General features: G+C 51.2%; 7 protein-coding genes across 7 annotated transcripts; 4 read left to right on the top strand and 3 right to left on the bottom strand.

Moving 5' to 3' along the window:
• Positions 1–83: 83 nt before the first annotated feature.
• Positions 84–2723, top strand: AFUA_3G07480 (putative G-patch domain protein; the record flags this gene model as incomplete). Its single annotated transcript, XM_749769.3, has 7 exons — positions 84–251; positions 348–667; positions 805–880; positions 931–1133; positions 1185–1245; positions 1295–1641; positions 1692–2723. The coding sequence occupies exons 1-7, from the start codon at positions 122–124 to the stop codon at positions 2721–2723; spliced, it is 2169 nt and encodes a 722-aa protein (XP_754862.2). The 5' UTR covers positions 84–121.
• Positions 2724–2847: 124 nt separating this feature from the next.
• Positions 2848–3444, bottom strand: AFUA_3G07490 (uncharacterized protein; the record flags this gene model as incomplete). Its single annotated transcript, XM_749768.2, has 1 exon — positions 2848–3444. The coding sequence occupies one exon, from the start codon at positions 3442–3444 to the stop codon at positions 2848–2850; it is 597 nt and encodes a 198-aa protein (XP_754861.2).
• A 995-nt stretch (positions 3445–4439) lies between these two features.
• Positions 4440–7070, bottom strand: AFUA_3G07510 (DUF3433 domain-containing protein; the record flags this gene model as incomplete). The annotated part of the gene is made up of 2 exons (XM_749767.2): positions 4440–6886; positions 7025–7070. The coding sequence occupies 2 exons, from the start codon at positions 7068–7070 to the stop codon at positions 4440–4442; spliced, it is 2493 nt and encodes an 830-aa protein (XP_754860.2).
• A 1165-nt stretch (positions 7071–8235) lies between these two features.
• exg7 (glycoside hydrolase family 55 protein) lies at positions 8236–10934 on the bottom strand (the record flags this gene model as incomplete). The annotated part of the gene is made up of 6 exons (XM_749766.1): positions 8236–8988; positions 9045–9521; positions 9574–9939; positions 9996–10417; positions 10474–10754; positions 10804–10934. 6 exons carry the CDS (start codon positions 10932–10934, stop codon positions 8236–8238), a joined length of 2430 nt encoding a protein of 809 aa, XP_754859.1.
• A 3265-nt stretch (positions 10935–14199) lies between these two features.
• AFUA_3G07530 (putative pH signal transduction protein PalI) lies at positions 14200–17418 on the top strand. The gene is made up of 3 exons (XM_749765.2): positions 14200–14808; positions 14872–16213; positions 16276–17418. The coding sequence occupies exons 1-3, from the start codon at positions 14619–14621 to the stop codon at positions 16775–16777; spliced, it is 2034 nt and encodes a 677-aa protein (XP_754858.1). The 5' UTR covers positions 14200–14618; the 3' UTR covers positions 16778–17418.
• Positions 17419–17512: 94 nt separating this feature from the next.
• On the top strand, positions 17513–19501 carry AFUA_3G07540 (potassium channel family protein; the record flags this gene model as incomplete). Its single annotated transcript, XM_749764.1, has 5 exons — positions 17513–17623; positions 17672–17784; positions 17841–18498; positions 18586–18877; positions 19104–19501. The coding sequence occupies 5 exons, from the start codon at positions 17513–17515 to the stop codon at positions 19499–19501; spliced, it is 1572 nt and encodes a 523-aa protein (XP_754857.1).
• Positions 19502–21630: 2129 nt separating this feature from the next.
• AFUA_3G07550 (YoaK family protein) lies at positions 21631–23104 on the top strand. The gene is made up of 2 exons (XM_077804364.1): positions 21631–22091; positions 22145–23104. The coding sequence occupies exons 1-2, from the start codon at positions 21827–21829 to the stop codon at positions 22762–22764; spliced, it is 885 nt and encodes a 294-aa protein (XP_077660520.1). The 5' UTR covers positions 21631–21826; the 3' UTR covers positions 22765–23104.
• The last annotated feature ends 115 nt before the right edge of the window (positions 23105–23219 follow it).

A 23219-nucleotide genomic window follows, 5' to 3' on the forward strand; every position in this document is an offset into this window, starting at 1 on the left:
TGGGAAGTATAAGCGACAGTTTAGATCAGAAGGCGGTCTAGGATTCTGCCGAGATCTGTACGAATCCCCGTCAGTCGTCCTTTCTTCTCCGTCTCCATCACAGTTTTGTTGCGGTGTTACCATGTCACATTTCAATCCGGAAGACAGCAGATTTTCTCCTGGATCCTCTCATCGCCCGTACCCGCGCCGTGACGATCGGGACGGTCGTATGTACGATGATCGTTCGCCTTCCCGATCGCGATCGCCTGGCGGTAAACGCTCTCCCCACATGATGTCAAGCCGGATGCTTATAGCGGCCATATATCCTCTGCAAATAGAGATGTGCTGACAGTGTTCTCTGAGTGAAGAAGGCCAGCGCTCTCCTCCGCGTGGCCCCGCTGCAGATCGGCGACGCGAACCATCCAGGGACCGACTTAGTTCTCGACCTCGCTATCGAAGCCGCGACCGCGATGACTATCGTCGGCGACCTTCTAGATCACCGCCACCGCGGCGTGGCAGACCAGCCTACAGAGATCGGGATCGTGAGGGCTATCGTTCACCCGGATACAGTCGGAGCAGAAGCTACAGTCGCAGTCGCAGCCCTCGTCGGAGTCGACAGCCTTACCACGAGAAGGAAAGCAGAGAAGTCATGATGGATGGGTTGCCGGTGGATATGGCGGAAGAAGACGTTGGAAAACTCCTTCCCCCCTTGAAGTTCCATTTCTGGAGTTTTAGAACTACGCTCCATGTCACAAACACGTCCTTAATGGCAAGAGGCTGAGATGTGCATGTCGCCGGGTCTGCTCCGGTCGACGTGTTGAACAGATTTCGAATGAGCTCAGAGACTTTTACTATGTCGAAGGTCTAGAAGAAGTGCGAGTTATCCGTGACCGGCAAACCAGTACGGTTCTCCCTTGTCGCGTTTTGCGCAGAAATGTCTGACCAGTATAGAAAAATCACGGCAACTTGGCTTCCTCAGGTTTAGGAACCTTGACTTTGCGCGCGACTTCATGGACCGTAATTTCCCATCGATCTATCTGCATGGACCTAATGCAGGCAATAATGACAAGGGCACGAAAGTCCGCGTCGCCTATAGTCGTGAGAGGGAGGATCGCACTCGTGCGAGGGCCGAGGGTGACTGGACCTGCAAACTGGTGAGTTGGTTGGACCATGGCATATCTGGCAAGCTGACCTGGCTATTACAGTGCGCTATCGTTAACTACTCGACTCGCAATAAATGCTTCCGATGCCAAGCGCCCCGGCCTGGTAAGTCGTTCCGTCGGTCTGGTATCAGGCGATTTCTGACAGGGTGCAGAGGCTGGCCCGGCTGGTCCACCTGGAATTGCTGCTCCGAAGGTTGAGAACAACGGTGACAACGATGCAGCTCCAGACAATCAACCCTCACAGTTTCTTCTCTTCCGAGGGCTAGAAGCTTCTGTCACCGAAGAGCTTCTTGCGAAGGGCGTGGCTAAGCTCTATCGACCTACTCCCGGCTCAAGTGGATCTTCAGAGAACCAAAGGAAAGGGGCCAAGGTGGCTTCCACCACGGGTGATTCCAATCTTGGGGCAAGAGATGGCTCTATTCGCCGTGTCCTACTGGTCAGAGACCGCAAAACCAACGAGAGCTGGCGCTATGGATTCGCGGAATTCGCCACTGTTCAGGTACGTTTGTTATAATCTTCATGTGTCGCCTAAGCTTACTGTCCTTGCAGGATGCCCAAGCGGCTGTTGCGCGACTTCATTCATTCGAGAAATTTACCATCTCCTCAAAGCCTGTTCTTGTAAGCTACATACACGCTGGCGTGTTTGTACCTGTTATCAATCCTTCGGCGAGCACGGACCGGTTCACCTTCAGTCCGCTCAGTAACCCATCCTTGAAGCTTATGTACTGGGATGAGGAGGCATACGTGAAAGAATTGACGGTGTCAACTGCTGAGTTGGACAACAACCAAGCCTCGACCGCGCAGGGTCAAGCGGAAAACAAGAGTGCGAAAGATGCAGAGAAGGCAAAGAAGCGAAAGGCGGACGCTGCCGCAAGCGCAGCATCCAAGAAAGTCGCCGTTCCATCTCATCTGCAGTTCTGGAGTAATCGCCATGCTGAGCTGCATGGCCTTCAGAAAAAGGACGCAGACGAGAAGGGAAGCGACGGTGGCGTGGAAAGCCGTGGATCTCCAGCGGACGCTGCGGCTCCTCCCACACAATCCTATGCTGATTTGAATCGGAATTGCTGCTACCTGTGCATGCGGCAATTCAAGAGCTCAGCTGAAGTCAACAGACACGAACGGCTCAGTCAGCTGCACCGTGATAATTTGCAGAACGAGGAATTGAAAAACAAAGCAATGGGCAAACTCATCAAACATGGCATTGTTCAGTCTACCCCTGAGTACAGGGACCGTGCAAGGGAACGTCGAAAGGCCTTTGGCAGCTCGCGAACGTCGACCAAGGCCAAGCCTGCTGCGCCAAAAGAGGAAGATGAGCCACCAGTGGAGACAACATCGAAGGGGGCGTCGCTCCTTAGTAAAATGGGCTGGTCGGCTGGCTCTGGACTGGGTGCTCAGGGTACGGGCATGACCGCCCCGATAGCCACGGAGGTGTATGCACAGGGTGTCGGACTAGGTGCGCAAGGAAGCAAGCTGGGTGATGCGGTCGAAGAAGCGGGACGCAACACACGAAACCGGTACGATGAGTTCCTGGAGAAGACGAGGCAGACAGCGCGGGAGCGATACGAACGGTTGGGCAAATAGTATGACCCGACCCGTGTAATATAAGCTGTACAATCTGATGCAGCTCATGATTCGTGATATGACTAGTATACAAGAGCAGAGAACCATGTTTCACTGTACATTTTCTTGTAACTCTCTCCTCTCTCTACTCCCCTTTCCCTTCAACATTTCCCGCTTCCTTCTCTTTCTCCTTCTCCTTCTTCAGCTCCACCCCGAACTTCTCCCCCAACACCTTAGCAACCCACTCCTCCACCTCCCTCTCCACCTCCTCATCCCGCACCGTCCCCGTCCCCATCCCCTTCTTCACATAGCGCCGCATATCCTCCACACTATTGATGTCAAGCGCATAAAGCACACCCCCGGTAGCCATCATCGCAAACGAACACACATTCAGCGTCGCGAGGCTCAGGGCCTCGAAGGCGTCTCCTGCGCCGTTGACGGGGGGGCGGTGGTACACCGATGACGTCCAGTAGGGTGGTATGGAGGCGATAACGCGCTTAGTGAAGGCACGGCGGGTGATGAGCAGCGAGAGGGCGAAAAAGGTTACGCCGCCGAAGAGGAGTTTGAGGTTTGTGAGGGGCCTTTGTGGTTGCGACTGCGTTTGTTGTGCTTGTGGTTGTGGTTGCGTTTGGGGCTCGGTTGATCCCGGGATGGACCCTTGTTGGGATTGTGCTGGAGATGTCTTCTTTGAGTCTGTGGTTGGGCTTGGGCTGGGGCCCCGGTTGAAGAAAGAGAGCAGCATGGTGTTGAGCCGAGGTGTTTTTGGTGGAGTGGTGAGTGGTTGACTCGGGTAGGTGAAGTTGACGGTGATAGTTTTATGCCGGCGTATGCACAATAAGATAAACTTGGCGCAAGGAGAAGGAAGAGACTTGAGGACAGTCGTGTTAAGGAATCTGTAAAGTCAAACGGATTCTGGTTCAAAGGGTCTCACATCAGGCGGAGATATACCATGCGGAGTTGATATTTGCTGAGGTCACGTGCACTTTTACAATGTGTACTCAGAGTACAGAGTATAGTTGATTAATGAAACGTTTCAACTCCCATAAAAGAGTTCAGATTATCGTTTATTTGTAGTCTATTAATACACTATGTGCACTGAAAAGCTTCTCGGTTTGATTGCGAAGCAAGGCTATCAAAAGCACCATTAAAAGGGTACATCAGGAACCCGCTGAACTCCATGCCAGTTAGTTGCCGTGTAAACAACCCTAAGCAGAGACTATTCCCAAGGATCTGGTGAGACCGAGGACTCATTTTGGCGGATGGTATCTGATCTTATCCAGACAAAATAGAGAAACAGACAGAATGTGGCTTCAAGTTTACCATATCATGTTTGTGTTCTATAGCTGTACAGTTGGTAAAGCAGATAGGCGCCCGCAGGGAAGGTAGTTAGATGTTTTGAAACAGAGAAAGATCAGAGCGCATTCCCAGAACATAAGTGAAACATAGCAGAGTATCACCGAAACAAAATGGTATTAGAAAATGCAGAAAACAATGAGGCGCTAATATCACGAAAAGTAAGAAATAGGTCGTCGCATTCAAGCATACATGATCTTCGTCATCATAAGTCGATCGTTTCAATATCGTCGTAATTAATTTTTTGGCGTGCAACATCATGGCATTGTCGTTCACTCATAATCGAGATTCTGAACTGCTTCATGCACGGTCATGTTTTATGGAAAGTATCGCTGCATAAGTAACAGCATCAAATTTGTCGTGCCGAAGAAAAGGATAGCGCAATCAACTTTCCATCTTTCCAGTTGTAATTAGCATGCTGGACCGTCCAGGTCGTTGGAAACGGTCTATTCCAAGGTGCTCTTTCCCATCACGCCCGACATAAATGCCGAAGCCGTACATTGGATATTCCCTCTCTCCCGGAGGAGCTGTCACTAGCCGAGTGACAAGATCCGTCTTGCTTCTAGGTTCACGGAGGAGCTTATCGGCGAGCAGCGGGCTTTGGTAAAAGAAGCTGATTTGGTCTGCTAGGGTGCTGATGTCGTGAGGAAGATATCTGGATCTGCGGGGCCATATACACAAGAAGGATACGGTATATAGAGCGCAGAAGGCAACCAATGTATAGAAAGCAGGCATCAGTGCAGCAATCCGCACTTGTTCTTGTGAGGGATACCAGAGGGCAATGAAGACGCCTCCAGCCAGTATGGGGAGAGCCGCGGACACGATACTCATCAAGGAGATCCATGCGACTTTGTAGTGCGCATTCAGGACAGCCTGCACTGTCACCTGGAATGGAAAGGATGCGGGATATTCTAGCAATAGAGTTTGCTCCGCTCGAGCGCCATTTGGAGAGGACAAAGTGGCATATGGCTGCAGTGCACGGAAATAGACATCGATCGGCTGCCAGGAGAGGAACAGAATGTTACCGATCAACGCAGGGATAAAGCTGTACAAGAAGTTTGAGGATGAGAAAGCGCCCGTCGACGGCAATGTTGGTAGCCGTGGAGGAAATCCGCCTTTAATAGCGTCGTGGATGAAGCTGACGAGCACAAACGCAGTAAAAAGCGCGCCGATAATCACTGACCAAGCAACCACGAACGAGTCTTTGAGAAACCATGGTGCCCAGCGATAACGAACAGATTGGGAGTATAGTTGCTGTTCAAAGCCTTCGGCCGCATGAGTGCTGCGTCGCTCGATATCGAAGGAGACCCTGGAGACTAGTGGCTGCTTCTCACGGCTCATTTCTGGCCGATGCAGAGACGGATTACGTATCGGCGCATCGACCTCGGCAACTCCGTAGAAGACCTCAGCACGATTCGATACCTGCCAATAGCCTAGGCGGAGAACTCTGGGCTCAAGCGCAATTCCGACATCTGGCATTGTCTCGGAATGTTCAAAGTCATGCAGAATGTTGGATCGCTGTATGACAGGAATCAGGTCAGCCAGACTGACAGGATCCCACATCAGCCCAGACCGTGTCCGCATGAAGCGAATGAGAAGCGTCATCAGTCCAAGAGCAAGTAACGCGTAAACGGCCACGATTGTCCACCCGACAGCTAGGACAGCATTCCATCGCCACTGCCCTTCGCCATGGATCAGGTGCCACTTTGCTTGGAAGAAACAGCTGAGAAGTGGGATGATAATGAGGTTCGAGATCCAAATCGTAAGCAGAGCAAACCCAACTAAGGGCTCTCCATGCCTAAAATACGACCAGTCAGGTAGCAAGAAGTTTCGAGACAGAATTGGCAGCTTCTGTATCACTTGATCCTGGAGCGTTTGCGTTGCCATGATAGCAAATGGGATGACGCGGTATACAGCCGCCTGGATTACAAATGTCCAGATGGTGATGATAGCGGCCAGAATCTGTGGTAAAAATTGAATCACGAAATACCGTGAGCCTCCCAGTCCATTGTAATCCCAGATCCCTTGGTGTCGCTGGGACCAGACATTGCAGAAGACAACCGCGGCAATCATGAGCAGGCAAGAAAGAATGGTCAGAGCCAGTGCCCATGGTCGTAGAACAATAGGCACAAAATTCAATGGGGGATATAGCAGGTTATTTTCCGGAGGGTCAACCGCAACGAATGCCTCCGGATCTATCGAGTTCTGTGGCGACCTGTCTGGCGGACTGTCATGGTGTAATCGCTCCTCTGGAGGCCGTAATGAACTTCCTTTAGGTTTCGAGGGACGGGTAAACTGGCCCAGAGCTGCATCCCATACGAGAGGCTGTGGTGGAGAATCGACACTTGCGGCCGAGGACTGCCTCGATAAGCTCGGCTGCTCGTCTTCCCGCGTGAGTTGATTAATGGCAAATCGAATGTATGGCAAGTCGTCCGTCCCGGGAGTCGGTGGGCGGTCGGCATACCTGTCGTTTGGTACCTGTCGAATGGACTCGTTGGACATGCCACTGACGGGGATCAGTCTGCCATGCTCGAACCGAGCTTGATTGGGGCCGGAGGGAGGAACGTTTCTGTTTCGGGACTGCTCCGGGATGGAATGTTGTGATCGAGAACCAGCCATATTGGCGCCTAGATGCGTTCGCGATAACGCGGGAGATGATGTGCTGGAGACAGGGTGGGAATTCGGCGTAGCATACCGCTGGACGGTGAGACGACTCTCCCCGCTTGGAGATCTAGAACTTGACGTTGTCGTACGATCCGACAGGGAGTAGTAATCATCCGACGCAGCAATTGACTGTTGAGATTCAGAACGGAACAGTTGCGGTCTGCTTGCTACGTGAATCGTCAGCACCCTGCAGCGCCTTTTATCTCGAATGGCATCTGTAGGAGGAGTAAGGGGAAGAGGAAGAGTGAGAGTGCGAATATAACAGATCAAGCTTGCCTCTCAGTTTTTTCTCTCGTTTCACTTACAGCTGACAGTCCTCAGACTCACATTTCCCGACCCCGGGACATTCATGACGGCTGTACTGTTGCAGACCACCGAAGAATGTATACGGTGAGCTCACCTTCACATGGATGACCAGAGGCAGAGAATAACATGCGAGGGAGAAAATGATAATCCATTGATAATTATGGGATGAGGAGGCTGTCATGTCTGCATTGTGGATATTGTTGGGTGGTTGGAATCTGGCGTCCATGAGCGCCTTCCCAGCCTCCTCATCCCAGCCACCGATCAGGATTCAGGAACAACAGATTAGAATCTGACATGGCTCAAGCTGATTGGAAATCTAACAACCCCAAATTGTCTGTGGTTGGATGCACTATAGCGCTTGTTGAATTAGGTTTCAATTGCCTTGCTGTGTTGTTGTTTCTGGCTGATACTGATGACGGTGATGTTGTTGCTGTCCCGTTGACAGAAGCCGACATCCGCCCGAAGTGGGTTGCGGCCCGATCCAGTCGAGTCTTACACCATGAAAGACTTATTATTATCGTCTAATTTTATCTGTTTCAGAATTATGCACGTACAGGGTACCAACATGAGACTTGAGAAGCCTCGAATAAGCATGATTTGATGGGCTCTGAGAGAGCGCCGACAAGTGCAAATGTCTCTGGTCCTGAAACTGGCGGATGAGAGACCCTGAGCCCTAAACCTACGAGTGTGTAATGGTCCTATACTTGAGAACGAATCAAGACCATTGATGCGATTAACGAGTCTTTGTGCCATCATTGATAAGAATAAGCTTTACCCAAGATCAGATTCCATCGTCAATCACACTCGGGTTGCTTTATTTTCAGAGTCTTTGACTGTACAGGCATACCGACATCAAGACGAGTATATACAACTGTATGCTCACGAACAGGTCAGATAACGCAGAGGGGCTCCCTAGTACTTCAGCTATCGATCCAAAATATATAAACATATAGACAGATATGTGGAAGACATCGAATAGCTAATTAATCCTGAAGACTGTCTGTTCCAACCGAGGATGCCGAGCTGTTGGCAACTTGGCGATTCGAACTACGTAGTAGCCCGCCGGTCCTCCTGATGACTTGCACCGATCATATATGATGTGCCATAATTCAAGTAAGCATTGCCCAGTAGACATTATCTATTACTTTTAGCGCTCAATTTCATATGTATAACCCATGATCAAATCAGCCGATGTGTATACCCGCCGCCTTCATGAATTGTACAAATACGCCGCAATGACGCCTCCCCATCCACCGGCATTGTCACTTTGCTTTGCTATGGGTGTATTGCCATTGAGCACCATGTTCGTGGTGCTTTTCGTATTGGTCCCATATAGATACAGCGAAGAGGAATCCATGATGCGAATTGCGTTCTGCTGACAGTCCCCCTGGCAGCTTTGTTTGTTATTGAAGAACACCCAGTTGCAGCCGCCATACAAGAAGAGATTGGACGAGCTGCGAATTAGCTCAAACAGCGCCATTCGGCATGTTGCATCATTGGCAGCGCATTCGGAGTAGTCGGGATCGCTTGCGATGAGGTTCTGATCCCATGGCGCCGGGGCAAGGAGGTTACCCGGTCCTTGCCAGTACGGCGATTCGCTTTGCTGGAGAGCTGAGAAGACATTGCGTGCCTGTTGAAAGTTGTACTGATACAGAGTGTTGTGCTCAAAGCCCGTGCCCACCAGCCACGTGGCTTTGTTCGCTTCTACCAGCAGGCCGCGGCCGGTTGCGATGGTCTGAGGCCTGCTGCCATCGAGATCATGGTCTGCTGTCCATCCCCACATGTTCTCAATGTAGGCTGACGATGTGCTGGTGAGACGCAGCAGTCCCCATGCCGCTTTGCAGTCTGCCGGACTCCCCTGACATTTGGTCTCGACTAAGCTGCCAGCAGCACCCCCAATGCGGAAATGGGTATTCCAGAATCCGACGTCCCCTTGGCTATTGCCCGCAATATTCACTTCCACCTAGAGATTATGAGTCAATCGATTGTTCATGAACGAGTGTCAGGAGGCATACGCACCACTTGGCATCCAGGCAAAACGTCAGCTACTGTAAACATCATATCGCTCACATGGAGTACTCCAATATCCCCCGGATACCCATAGCGAATCATAGGGCGGACTGCGTTAATATCGGTGAACTTGCTGCCGGACGCGCTAATGGCCGAGGCGTAAGGGTCCCCAACAATGCGAATGTTAGCAGGAACGAAGATGGTGTCTGTGACGATATAGGTGCCGGCCGGAAAGTAAATAACTTTGCAGTCACGATTTTGAGCCAGAATATCGTTGATGTTCTGTGTGTCATCGGTCACGCCATCGCCATATACTGGTTTATCAGAAACGGTTTTGATATTGAGGACTTGTTCGACAGGAAATTCGCTATATGTCGGCGGAGGCATTATGAAATAGTTCTTCCCACCCACCAGAAGGTCGGTTACTCGTTTGGTCACCACAGTTTGGCCTTCCACGTGGTTTTTATTGGCGTTGCCAGCGGAGTACTTGAAATTTGTTAGTTCAACCGCCCTATTCCTAGATTGAATGAGCTCTTACCAAATTGCCATGCACCCAAGTGTCCGGCATATTCCCACTAAGCACTGGATTGTTCCCCAGACTGACAGTTGTGCCAGAATTCTCCACATTTTCCAGGATGATTGCATTTCCAGCGCCCCCAGAGTTGGCAGATACGACTAATGAGTTCAACCCGGATCCCTTCGAGTCGATGATGGTCAGGGATCCGGAGGTGCCATTGGCGTCTATTCCAATATTCCCATTCTCGAACTGGCATCCGAGGAACACAATGTTCGTTCCTCCAGCTACAACGCCGGTGGACGTCCCACTAAAAGTGAGGTTCTTAAAGACCCATTGTTGCCCATTGAGTTTCATCCCAATAGCGCCCCCATTGAAACGCAGGTCATTCTACAAACCGACGACACGTTAACAGACATTCAAACTCTATATCAAAGAGTACCCACCACAATAATGTTACTGTTGTAGTCGTACTGAGTGGTCAGCCCGACGTGTGCATTGGAACCAGTCGGCATGTTGAACACCACATTCGTCAACTGCGTCGCCTGACTCACTGTCCAGTCAACCAGCGCGATGGTTCGTGCCGTATCGACACTGGTTGAATCCAAGATTACATTCTTGAGGCCGATATAGAAGTTGTTTGTGCCCTCGACATTTGGATCTTTCGCGAAAACAATATGGTCATCGCGGAAATCCGGTGCTGCTTTCAAGACTGGTGGATTTGTCGGGTCCCCGACCAGGACCGTACCCACAAAAAACTGCACACTGCTTTTCATCAGATAAGTGCCGCTGGGAAGATACACAATTGCTGGTTGACCAGTTGTGCCCATGCTCCGAGCATTGCGCTTGGGACCGTTGGATGCCCCCGCTGTCTGGATTTCAGCATTCGGTGCTCTGCTTAGAATTTTGAGGAGGCTGTAATACCTTCTATGGCACTTTGAATAGCACCAGCTGCGTCATTTTGACCGGTGTTATCGGCACCGAAATCTTTGACTACATTACGAAAGACTGGGTAGTTCTTCTTCACCTCCGTGCTCAGAAACGAGGATTGGCCGTTGTGGGTTATCTTTTCGTACCAAAATCCTGATGAGCCGGTCCCAGCGGCTGTACAAGATGAGCTCTGCTGTTTTGGTTGGTGGGTAACATTTGTAGCAGGATTGTGCCATGATTGTGGAGTGTCGTCCTGGACTGTGAAAGGGATTCCACTGCTCAAGTCAGCCCGGATAAGTAGAGGTCAAACACAGGGAAATGTACAGTAGCTGAGGAACATATGTTAGGAGTGGAAAGTAAAAGTCTCCAGGTTCCTTGTCCAGCGTAGTTGCGCAGATGCGTGTTGGAAGAAGAAACAAAGTAAACACACAGACAACCGCAGGAAAAGACGCCATGTTCAGAGCACCTTATCTCCACAACACAAAGCAAGTGAGTGAAAAGGAACAGCTAGGACCGTTTGGAGTCCCATAGGAAATAGATGTCGTGGATGAACAACCGTAGAGGGAGAAGAGGAAAAGACAGAACAATCCCCCCGACTTAGCAAGGTCGAGAACGGGCAGTGGAATCACAGAAGCACGCAGATGAAGCAAAATAATGACATGTGGCATTAGATCTTGGTGGACTTGTTTATGTCGCTCGGTAAAAAAAGGCAAGGTGGTCGAGCATATTTGGGTGCGGGTCCCGGCAGGGGCAGGTCTACTGGATTCCGCGTCGCGATGGTCACCCCTAACTTGAATCCTCATCTAGGAGGATCTAGAACACTGGCGATCGAGAAGAGAGACATGGCCGCAAGTACCAGCACTGGCGCGATATTGAGAAACTTCAGGCTCTTGACACACAGCGGAGATGCTCATATTATAATGCTTGTGGTACAGAGGATGCCTTACCCGATCACAAGATTGACATTGCCCCAGAAACAATGGAGACCAAGTCAGCAATGTTGACCATCAGAACTGAGACATTGCAGCAGCTCCGGGGATGCGGATCGCATGTGTTGCTTTTGACGCATACCAAAGCTGATGAAAGACAAGGAAGGAATCATGGAATCCTTGGAGTCTATATTTCCGCAACTGGTGATAATCCACACGCGTTCTTCTCCCTGATCTTGGAGATATTTCTCCCGATTACTTCTGCTTGTTCTGGCCTGCGTCACGATGAGCCTCTCGCGTCTTGTTCTGATTCCCAAGTACCCCCCTTGCTTGGGCCAGCCGATGCATCATCCCCTGCGGAGTTAATCGGGTTGGCTGTTTATCCCATATTGAGGCCCTTCATGTTGCACTGTTAGTAGACAATCATGAAAATTATGATCAAGAGCCATGATGTGTAATCCGGAGATGACAATATGACGGATTTGAGCTGACCAGAGGACAAGGTGCGAAGGGGCAGCCATACTTGCATGTGTTTCCCGCGCCACCAATTCCAAAGTGCACATAACGCTGCTGTGAGGTTTTAGTGATTGGGAGCCCGTCTCTTGGTCGAGGACGAAGAGAAGCCAGCAGGATGTTGTGATGGTCCTTGGGGAGCAGTAGATCGCGTTGGCCATCATCCTCGTCCGGATCAGGTCTGGATCGAAGCCAAGCAGACGCCTTCCAGAAGCCAAGCACGTCGGAGGCGCTCAGGATTCGCTGTCGGTACGCCCTTGAGGATGAAGTACGACCATATATGTGGAGTCAAATTAGCCGAGGTGAGATGAGCAAAACCTAATGAAAATTGTTGAACCAGCTGTTTTTTGATCAGAATGACTAGATAGGTCCTGATGTTGATCTGCGGGGTATCTGAATGCGGACCTTCGATGTTCTCCATGTTCAGGATAGCTCACAGCAGGTTTTCTCTCTTAAACATAGACAGATCTTCAGAACTGGCAGCACAGGCCTTCGTAGCTCAATCAGAAATAACCAGTTTTGAGTTGCTCAAGTGTTTTTTAGATGCTGGGCCTGAACGGTAGCCTGCATCACGCAGGTGATGCTTTTTCCTGCAGTGTCACATGAGACCACCCATTCACGCTTTCCACCTACTCTCACTCAGGAGTGAGGTCCAAGCCTCTTTTCCAATCGAGTGCGGCGAGATGACAACCCACACCCTGCCTAAACAGAGGATGAGACTGGTCGCTGATCGTGCTAGGACGGCCCAATGCATGTGGTTTGGAATCATTTATCTCGCTCTGTTTACGCCTCATATTTTGTGCTACTCATGGGCCACCGGTGCTGAACCTTTGGCGTCCTTGGGTAGCGACTCAACGATGGCTTTCGATCAGAAGCCTTGATGCCTTCGCAGCTCAACCATATATGGTCAGCAGCTAGGATTCTATGCGGCATGACACATCCGATGCAGGAAGAGAGAGGGGAAATGCAACATTCATATGCGATGGTATGAGAGCAGGCCGATCCGATATCCTATCAGAAATTCGTTACTCATGTTCAATGACGGGATGAAGATAGACGCTTTCTGCGGGTTGCATGATAATATTCTGGGCCCGAGACATAAAGCGAATGAAATATCTTGGCCGGAACGAAAGCTTATGAATGTTCCACAGCAGACATCAATTTCAACCGGTTGTTAAGTTTTCTGAGATGAGCTTGATAGGGGCACGCAAACTGTCTACAGTCGACAGACCTAGGGCTTTTTGATGTCTGGGCTCTTTCTGTCTTATCTTCGGAATCATTCATGGACCCACCATCCTGAATATGGATAGGCTTCTGGAAAAGGTCCACCAAAGAAACCCACCAATCCGGGGGGTGTAAGAGTGCACTGTTGTTGGTCCCCCGGACTTTCGCTGTAGGACTTTTGAACTCATGCACTCGGACATTGGAGGCATTGCGGGTTAACTTCCAAGTAGTTTCGCTTGAAGCTCCCTATATGGGGCTCAAAGCTCATCTGCCAAACTTTATTCAACTTGAGATTACTAAATTATTGACCAGAGACTTCCATTCTCTTTAAATCTTCATGGTCTGATCAGTAACAACAGTGGGTACAGCCTCTAGATTGCGTTTGCACTAGTCTTCCTTGGTTCATTGCACGAGTCTTGCTCAAACAATGTGGAGATACAGAAAATTGCTAGAGAAACATGTCACGATGAACCAAAGCAGAAGTTGATTGAATAAACATTTATCTAGTATCTGTCTACAAGTTCAGCATATGCGATCATGGCAAAAAGACTATCACGTGAGCCACCCTTGAATGGCTTGAAATAGGATGCACTGACTTGGACAGGCTTCCATTTATTGCTAGCGTAATTTCACACGCATAGCTCATTTGTTCCATGGAACATATCACCCCACAGAACGGTTTATCTGTGGTAGAGCAAAATCAGGGGAGAAAACCTTGCTGGGAAACGTTGAAAGGATTTGCTCTCAACTAGGTACTCTTTTCGCAACGGCCGACTCCGCCACAAAAAGGGTACAAGACAGGGAGGACTGGGAAGGCAACACCGTTAAAAGCAATAATTAAGAGATATTGATCATCAATGTAAGGCGATACCAGAGTTCGAAAGTCCTATTTCTACAATAGTATCGAAGCAATCGTAGGGTATTCTACAAAAGTTCAGTCCAAGATACATAAGCAAAATCGAAGTCTAAGTGGCGACCATGGGCGCCTGAGGCAACCGCCCACTCGCTTGAAAGAAGTCATCTGGAATGCGAATAATTGCATCCTACGGATACCTACGGAGTAATCCGCCTAAAGTAGACATTGTCAGAGCCAGAGCCAGACTGGCTACTTCTTCTTCCCTCAATTAAACATAGCGTTTCCTTGAAAAACATATCTGTGCCTAATCCTGTGACCTGTACTCTCTGAATTGATTCTGAGGGTCCCGATTATTGAAACTGATGTAGATTGTCTGGCCTTTGATCTGCCCCTTCTCATCTCTTATCGTACCCACTGCATCTTCCGCCCCAAGTTTCAGGAGAAGAGCAAAGCAATGCCACCTTCAATCCTGTGATTTCCAGGTTCTGCGTCGACCGCGTGTGTCGCTGTCATCCAGGATCCCGTTACCTACCTTGACCAGCCACCCTTCCCTCGGTCGCTTTCCAATTGTCCTTCACGTCTCTCGTTAACGGCGAAGTCGCCGCCCCTCTTCCATCATGTTACTCAAGCCTGCAACGCCCCTCACCATCCTTCTCCTGGCGGCCTTTGTTCTCTTGCTTCTTTCCGTTCTTTCCACCCCAATTATCCAAGGTATCCCTTTAGCGACTTTCAACCATGTGGATTATGGTGTCTTCGGCTTTTGCAAGGCCGGCCAATGCACCAACATCCATATCGGCTACACTACTGGTATGTGGTTTCGCCTGTACAGCAGCAAGCAGGTTGCCGGCTACCATAGCTGACATCCTTCAGACGAAATTTCAAACACCGACAATAGCGAGTTCGATCTACCATCGAGTACTCGAAGGTCCCTATCCTCCATCCTGATCGTCCACCCGGTCGCCGCCTTTCTCACCCTCGTTTGCCTTTGCCTCGCCGCGGCCGCTCACCTACACGCTCCGTCGCATTCACCCCGATATCTTCTAGCGCTCTTGATCCTCCTACTTCCGACACTTCTAGTTTCCCTCCTTGCCTTCTTGGTGGACATTCTTCTTTTTGTACCGCATCTAGGATGGGGAGGCTGGATTGTCTTGGGTGCCACAATTCTGCTCGTGATCAGCGGCGTGGTCACTTGCGCGATGCGCCGGACTCTGGTTAGTCGCAAAGCGAGAAAGAGACGAATCGCAGAGAATGCAGAAATGAGTGGGGAGAATTACTACAACCGACAGAATGCGGCGGTGCCGGTTGTCGCCAGCGGATTCACCGGTCCAAGATCAGCGGCCTTGAACGCTGAAACGAAAGAGGCCATTATCACAACCTCCCCAAATTCGGAGTCCGGCCCCATGTTCGCTACCTTCCGCACGACGACACATTCTAGCGATGACGATCAAACGCCTCTCAATACTCAGGGAGCTCCGACTGATATTCCTGCGCCAGATAGTCAGTATGCTGCACGCGGCCACGGCGATAGAATGCCCTCGGGTGCACCTTTCGACGAGTCAAGAAACCATCCATATGCAGGTTCTTACGGCCCAGGGCCTCGGATGCGACCTGGACCTGGTGATCCTCGCTTACGTCCTCAGTATTCGGACGGCAGTATGGGGTCGCGAAGAGGGCCGCCTCCCCCCGGTTTTGCCCCTCGTGGAAGAGGCGGATACCCTCCTCGTGGAGGCTATGGTCGGGGAGGTCCCTACGGAGGCCCCAGAGGACCTCCGCCCAATGGTAGGGGCGGGCCCATGGGCCCCATGCGAGGAGCCCCTTCAGGTATGATGGGACGCGGGCAGCGGGGTCCAAATCCTGCGGGCTATGGTTACGGCCCCGTCTCTACAGGCCTCAATCCTGGTTATGATGCCTACAACTACGGGCCGGGCCCGAGACCGTCGCAACGGTTTGGTGAAAACGGTATCGACTATCATGGGCCGTCACCTGTTGAAACAGCGCGACGGCCCTCCCCGGGTCCCATTGGCATGGCAGTGTCGCCGCCAGAAACCGCGCCAATTGGCCAAGCGATCGAAATGACATCGCAACCCAGGCACACGGACTCTGCTGTCGAACTGGGCCCCAATGCAGTGCCGGAGGAGGAGCAGCCACATGCGGTGTCCAACGACGGACACCCGGAGCCTGTCAGCCCTTCGAGTCTGTATAGCCGATCAGCGTGAGATATTGCCCTTCACTCAAGACGCTTGCTCTTACTTCTTGCTAATTTAGCTGATTCAGATCGTACATACCTCCCCGTGCTGGCTGGACTCCGGCTGATCTTCGCGTCGGACATTCACCTTCACCAGTTCATGCTCTTGGAGAAAATCATACAGCCTCGCATGCTCGTTCCAATTCGGGGGACAGTTACTATGAAGATGTGGATCCCCGTTTCGCTGAGCCGCATCAACCACCGGCAGGCAACCGTGCACTGCCATCTGCTCTGACTCCGGGTGCTGGTGAGCTCAAACTGACGGATGACTTGGCCGAAACTCCTGGCTCACCTACTACTAGCGAGATAAGCCATTTCACCTCCATTTCCGAGAGGCCCATCAATCCTCGATGGCGTCCTCCGCCGCCGCCAGCTCTTCCCGCCCAGCAAAGACAAAACGTATTGCTAGAAAACAACCCTGACTTTGATCTCCGCGCCGGCGGTATTGGTCGAGCTGGCGCTACTGGTGTCGGTGGACGCATGCCACCGATGTCGATCCCCCGAGAACCCTCACGATACCCTTTGCCATGATCAACTTGGTAATTTTTCATTTTTTCTGCAATTTTGATTTTACGCTGGCCAACTTTAAACAGCCATGCACAACTATGTTGGGTGATTTGGAGTTTTGGAGTCTTTCCTGCTATGGTGACTATCTTCGTTTCTCTTCTTTCACCACGCCTTTCTTCTCAATACTTTTTGCTCCGCGTCTTCAGGCATATGGCATTGCACATAACCCCCCTTTCGTCATCGCCCTCATATCAAGTGAACTGGCGCCATGTACAAACTCGGAACGATCCTATGTGTCAGGCAGGACCGTATATGATGGAAACTCATTTGAAACTGTCTTGCTAGCTCTCCTTCGCTTACTCTTCCCATGTGTGCCTTTTCCTTCCAGACCATTTGTACACATAATACTGTCCTGTGGATGTATCATTTCCTCGGACAGCACTAGTATTCTCGGATCGAACGATCGAACCGCTTTTCAATCAAGTTGGTCCTCAGCCTTGTGTCTGGCAGACTGCCACCACGTGACGTGACGTTGTGGATGACGGCGGTGTCGATTTCCGGATGACGGAAACATCTTGCGTAGCAGCTGCAGTGATCGGCTTGATAAGCAGCTTTGTTCTCGTTCTGCGCGGGCTCAAGGGTGATTGCTTGCATGTGGTCCTGTCATTGAAAGTGAATGTGCAAGCATACATTGATTAGTATGAGTTCGACAGACCCGACCCAGGCTAGGGGCAGCGCACTGTGGAAAATCTCAACAGCATGGTCAACGAGAATTCTCAGGACGAGGCGCAGAATATCATTGAGGAAGTCCCTCATCATGCTCTTTCCGCCTGGTGGTGGCTCGCAAGCACTGCGTATCCTCTTTTAGCCGTATGTTGATGACTCTGGGAAGAAGATGATGTTAACGTCTTCCATCAGGGCACTCTAGGACCCATGGCTAGTGCGTTCAGCATATGCTCTTTGTCCCAGGACTGGGGTATGGAGTCCGAGGAGGGCAATGGACAGCCAAGGGGCATTGGGGATCCGGATTGGTACGTATCCAGACGAACATAAATGACCGGAATCTGGAAGCTTAAAGAAGTATCAGGGTCATTGTGGTCAATACGATATCACTTGGCTGCGCCATTATGTCGAATTTTGTCCTTTTGTGGGGAATGGCGCGACGCATCGCGTTCTCCATTGCGCAGCCTATAATCATTATTGGATGGTACATTTCATCGTTGCTCTTGACCTGCCTGCTGTGTATTTTTGCAGCGTCGAAAGTACAAAACGACTCGGATAGCGGTAGGCATCGGTGGCTCACTGGATCCTACTATTACGGAGCTTTTGCAGCAGGGCTATACTTTGTGCTCTCTTCCCTCCTCCTAATTACCGTCTACGGGGTTTGTCGGGGCCATTACAGCCGCGAATTTCGACTGACAACCAGCCAGCGGAGTCTGATGCTGCAAACCATTCTCTTTCTCATCTACCTCCTCGGTGGAGCTGCCGTATACGCAAGGATCGAAGGCTGGAGGTATCTTGATGCTGTCTATTGGGCGGATCTCACGCTTCTGACTATTGGTATCGGTGACTTTGTTCCCGAGACGCATAAAGGACGGGGGCTTTTGTTTCCGTATGCCGTCGGAGGTATTCTGATTCCGGGGTTGATCGTAGGCTCCATCCGCGCCCAAATGCTCGAGAAGGGACGGCAGAAGATGGCAGAAACTGTGGCAGAAAGGACACGCCGGTTCCTCGTACGCGAAGCAGTATCTGACCATCGACACCTGCGGGATGTGGTCCCACGCTTGCAGCCGGAGAGGGATGAGAGTGACCGAGACTGACAACTGCGGGAGTTCCAGTTGATGCGACGTGTGCGGCAAATTGCCACGCTCGAGCGAAAATGGATCTCGCTCGCCACGGCGTTGACCGTGTGGACGATGCTCTGGGTCTTGGGAGCGATCGCGTTTTGGCTCCCTGGACAGAATGAAAAGTTAACGTATTTTGAGGCGCTGTATTTTGCCTATACAACTTTGTTCACTATCGGTTATGGGGACTTTCACGCTACTTCCGAATGGGAACGGCCATTCTTTGTTTTTTGGACGTTGCTCGCTGTTCCGACGGTGACGTTGCTCATTGCCAACGTTGGTGCGGACGATCCGCGATTTCACCATCTACCTTGGGGAGCTGACTATTCTGCCTGGGGATAAACCTATCAGGGAATTGATCAAAGATCTGTTCCGCCTTTCGTGGGCAGAGAGATTCCTTACCGAAGCAGTTGCGGACAAGAAGCCTGACGAGGAGGATGTTGAGGAGGCTGCTGCCACCGCTACTGCCACAGCAGTCAGGAACGCAAACTAGGGTGACCAGGGAGAAGAGCAGGAGCGCAACGCGATTGAGGCAGACGGGCACAGGAAAGAAGAATCGGCTCGGGCACGGGGAGACGTCACAGTGGAAACAATACATCACCACCACTACATGTTATTTCGGGAAGTCCGCAGGATGATGGACTATGCCACGCGCAATCTGCACAAGGAGTTCGATTACCAAGAGTGGGAGTATTTCCTTAATCTCATAGCCAGCGATGGAGGTGAAACCGATGGAGAGGAAGGGAATTCGAAATGGGATTGGACTGGGTACAAGAGTCCGTTGTTAGGACAGAAGACGGAGGTGCAATGGTTACTGGAGGCGCTTACCGAAGCGCTGGAGAGGGAGTTGAGGAAGGCCAGTCGGGGTTATCACTTGTCTGAGCAGAGCGAGTTTGAACAATAAGCTGACTGCATAGCGATGTCGTGTGACTGGACCGCACGGATGTCTACCTCGACTTTGACGGCTGCCTTGAAAGAAAATGTGCGAGGGTGCGCTGCATGAATAACTACCGGATGATGGCCACCTGGCCTCAATGTTCGCAGCTGTTTTCATAGGTAGTACGCGCTACGATCTCACGCCATTCCCTTGACCGAGATCTCTCGCAGGCGACTGTTCCTGGTCTGCCGGATTTTCATTCAGCAGCCTACTACATGTGCGGACCATGACATGCTGTCTATTACCCGTAGCACTAACGCGTGGCAGAAATGCAGTCCATCGGTCATTCTGCTGCGGGCAAGCAGGATCTGGAGTCGACCATAACGATGAATGGATAGAGCTCACCCCGCAAATATGAAACTGAAGGTAGCACTAATAGACACACTTTGCAGCGCCAAGGTCTTTACTGAAAGTCCGTAACCAAAGGGATATCGTCATTTTCGGCTGCCCCATCCCTAGGATATTGGCGCTCTTAGATAGCAGGTCCCGTGGAGTACTATCATATAGAATCGCTAATTCGCTATATCAATATGGAGCAATGTTCCGAATAGCTTCAGAGATTACAAATCCCCAGACCCACGATACCCAATCTAGATAGGATTTTCAAGGACTTTTGAGGACTAGGAGAGTAGAAGAGGCGACGTGCACTGGGATATGGCCCTTTTAGGCGCTTCAGGCAATTACCAGGATGTCGGACAGGAGTGAGACACTATGCCTTATCTGAGAACTCTCGATGCAGACTTGGCAAAGCATGACGACATGTCGAACGGGTCGCCAAGTCGAAGAAGATGGAATATTAGTAGTCAGAAGGGAGCAAATGACATCAATTGACAGGTTCTGTCCATATGTCCGAATATCGGACTGCTAGACTGCGACGGCGGGTGGCGCCCACCAAGATTCAGCAGTTCGTGCGCTCAAGATTCACTAGTTCCCAGACTATGGCGACTTTTCTTATCAGGCAAAGATAATCTGGGATTCTGACGTAGACGTAGCCAGAGATAAACACTTGCGAGCTTCCAATCAGAGATACATGGCTCTATTCTCAGTCGGAGCAAACAGTCACCAGAATAGGCAGAAGACAGAGACTCAACTTGGCAAATTCCAGCGAATGTACCCACCTGACTTTCTTGGCTGGAAAGCCCCAAGATCCCTCTTATCACCAGTCAGTGATGATCCTTTTCGTATTCAGCAAAAGCACACCAGTTAACTGGCGGACTGGTGGACTGGCGGAGGAGGCTGTGCAATCCCGTGCATGGCAGATTTACAGTTAGCACTACGTCTCAGACAAGACTCACTAAAACAACTATATTATTTGGCTGTCTATCGTATGGCGATCCTTCCTTGGCACCTGGGTTAGGGGGGTGGTTGTTTTGAACTATGCACCCGCAGGATGGTCCCGTCTGGCAAGAATGCTCCGGATCATTGAAGGAATTAGGATCCCGTAAGGCCTAAGTGTCTAGCTTTTTTTCTTCTCTCTGTTCTCATCATGAAACCCCTGATGGTATCAACAGATGTCGGGAGACTTTGAATGTGATCTAGACACTCGATGGTCCGCGACTCCGCCTCAGCTGTGAGTCGGGCAAGGCCAACACGGTCAGCAATCATTATCCAACCCAGATCTTCCGTCAGACGCTGATTGGAGTCAATGGACCCGAAGGGATGCCTGAACCAGCTGCTTGGCAGTCCCCACAATGAGATTCCAAAGGCCCAAGGAGGCCTGAAACCCTGGTCGATGCCAACAATCTGGGCGAGAATCCTCACCGCGCGGTTGTTATCGTGCCAAGCAGCGCCAAGAGGGATGCTTGCGATGCATCTGAAGTGATTGGCGCGGAAACCGGACACTGGCGAGATTGATCATATTGGATCTTTGTTCAGGATACCTGATACGGCAGATCCGGGACGATTGCGATTCTAGACATCAGATTCTCTGCGCTTCGGCGGCCAGGCTCCAGCAGTGTAACCCTATTCTCCAGCCCTATTCGTGATATGGTGGTGCACTGTTCCGAACCACGAGGCAGGTGGTGGCTCGGCCATGTTCTGTTGAGGATATACAGCCTTGCCTGATGGGACAAGAAAGGATCGTCCTGTATGCGCAGCATCCCACCTCTTTTCAACCCAATCTTGGCTGTGTGGGATGTTTCAGCGCATTTTTGGATTGCTCCTCCATCGGAGGGATGCATAAAAGGGGGAGGATTTCCTGAATCCTGCGAAAACGGCGTTCAAGATTATTCCTCTAGCCAAGAAATCGGTTAGCCGTTCCACGAAACGAGTGCCCTCATAGATCCATAGAACATGGCGTTTGACGATCTACCTCAACTGGACGACTCCAAGGATCGACCCGGTCTGTGGTCTGCCGGGAACAGTACCGCTGTCTCACTTCAGCCTACCGATGAGATTTCCGGCCCGGAGGGTGTTCGCTCGATCCTCATCCGGCACTTCTCTGCCGACATCAATACCAAATACACCGATCTGCTCCTGATCGTCTGCGGCTTCGTGAGCGGCCTCGTCGATGGCCTGTGCTTCAACGCATGGGGCAGTTTTGCCAGCATGCAAACCGGTCCGTAACCCAAGCTCCCTCTGAAGACAATTCAGCCACTGACATAGCTGAAGGCAACACCGTCTTCATCGCCCTGGGCGCCAGCGGCCAACCAGTCTACCCAGCCTACCTCTGGGCCAAGTCCCTCGCCGCCGTTGCCGTCTTCATCCTCTCCATGATCGTTCACATCTACTTCTCACGTCTGCTGGGTCCTCGCCGCCGCTCGACGCTCATCCTGTCCTTCAGCGCGCAGACCCTGGCCCTGATGGCCGCCGCCATCCTCGTCGAAACTGGCGCCGTCAGCCGGCGTGCTGAGAACCCCCGCGCCCCGATCCAATGGATGCAGATCCTCCCCATCTCGTTACTTGCCTTCCAGGCCGCGGGCCAGATCGTGGCGTCACGGATCCTCGCCTACGACGAGATCCCGACCGTCGTCCTGACCACACTCCTGTGCGACTTGATCGTCGACAAGGACTTGCTGGCGCGCGGGTGGACATCCAACCCCCGGCGCAACCGCCGCGTCGGCGCCTTCCTAGCGCTCTTTCTGGGCGCCATGACAGCGGGAGGGCTGAGCAAGGTGACGGACATGGCTGCCAGTCTGTGGTTTGCAATGGGGTTGAAGTTAGGAATCGTCATTGCTTGGTTTGTATGGAAAGCAGAGGGAAGCAGAAAGCAAGGCAAGGGGGAGGTTTGATCTGTTTTCTTTCTTTCTCTTTTGCAAACGACTTTATGACGACCTGTGACTTTGGGATAGAATTCATTGTCGAGCGGAGCGTACTGTTGTCTTAGCATGCGGGCATCTCCTTTTCTTCCTGTCTTGGCGTTCAAACCTGGTTGGTCCGAATCCATACATTTCCGGCTTTCTGATTGATGCGAAAACTGTGACGTGTTGTACTAGTTGCTCATCTATGATGTGTCGGAGTAGTCGATGGGTAGATGCTCCACACGACACAATTATCAACTTAGTGAAGAATTCAATACCAAGCATAGCTTCGTGGATGCTAGGGGTGAGTCCCAGAGTACCTATGTTCAGGACTACCCTCGAACAATATTATCTATAGAGCCTGGTAAATATTTCGGGCCCCTGTCCAACGTTGCACTCCCCCAGATTCTCATGCTGAAACTTGACTCCTACGTCTACTGGCTACC

Source organism: Aspergillus fumigatus, chromosome 3, assembly GCF_000002655.1.
Source record: "Aspergillus fumigatus Af293 chromosome 3, whole genome shotgun sequence".
Taxonomy (NCBI): domain Eukaryota; kingdom Fungi; phylum Ascomycota; class Eurotiomycetes; order Eurotiales; family Aspergillaceae; genus Aspergillus; species Aspergillus fumigatus.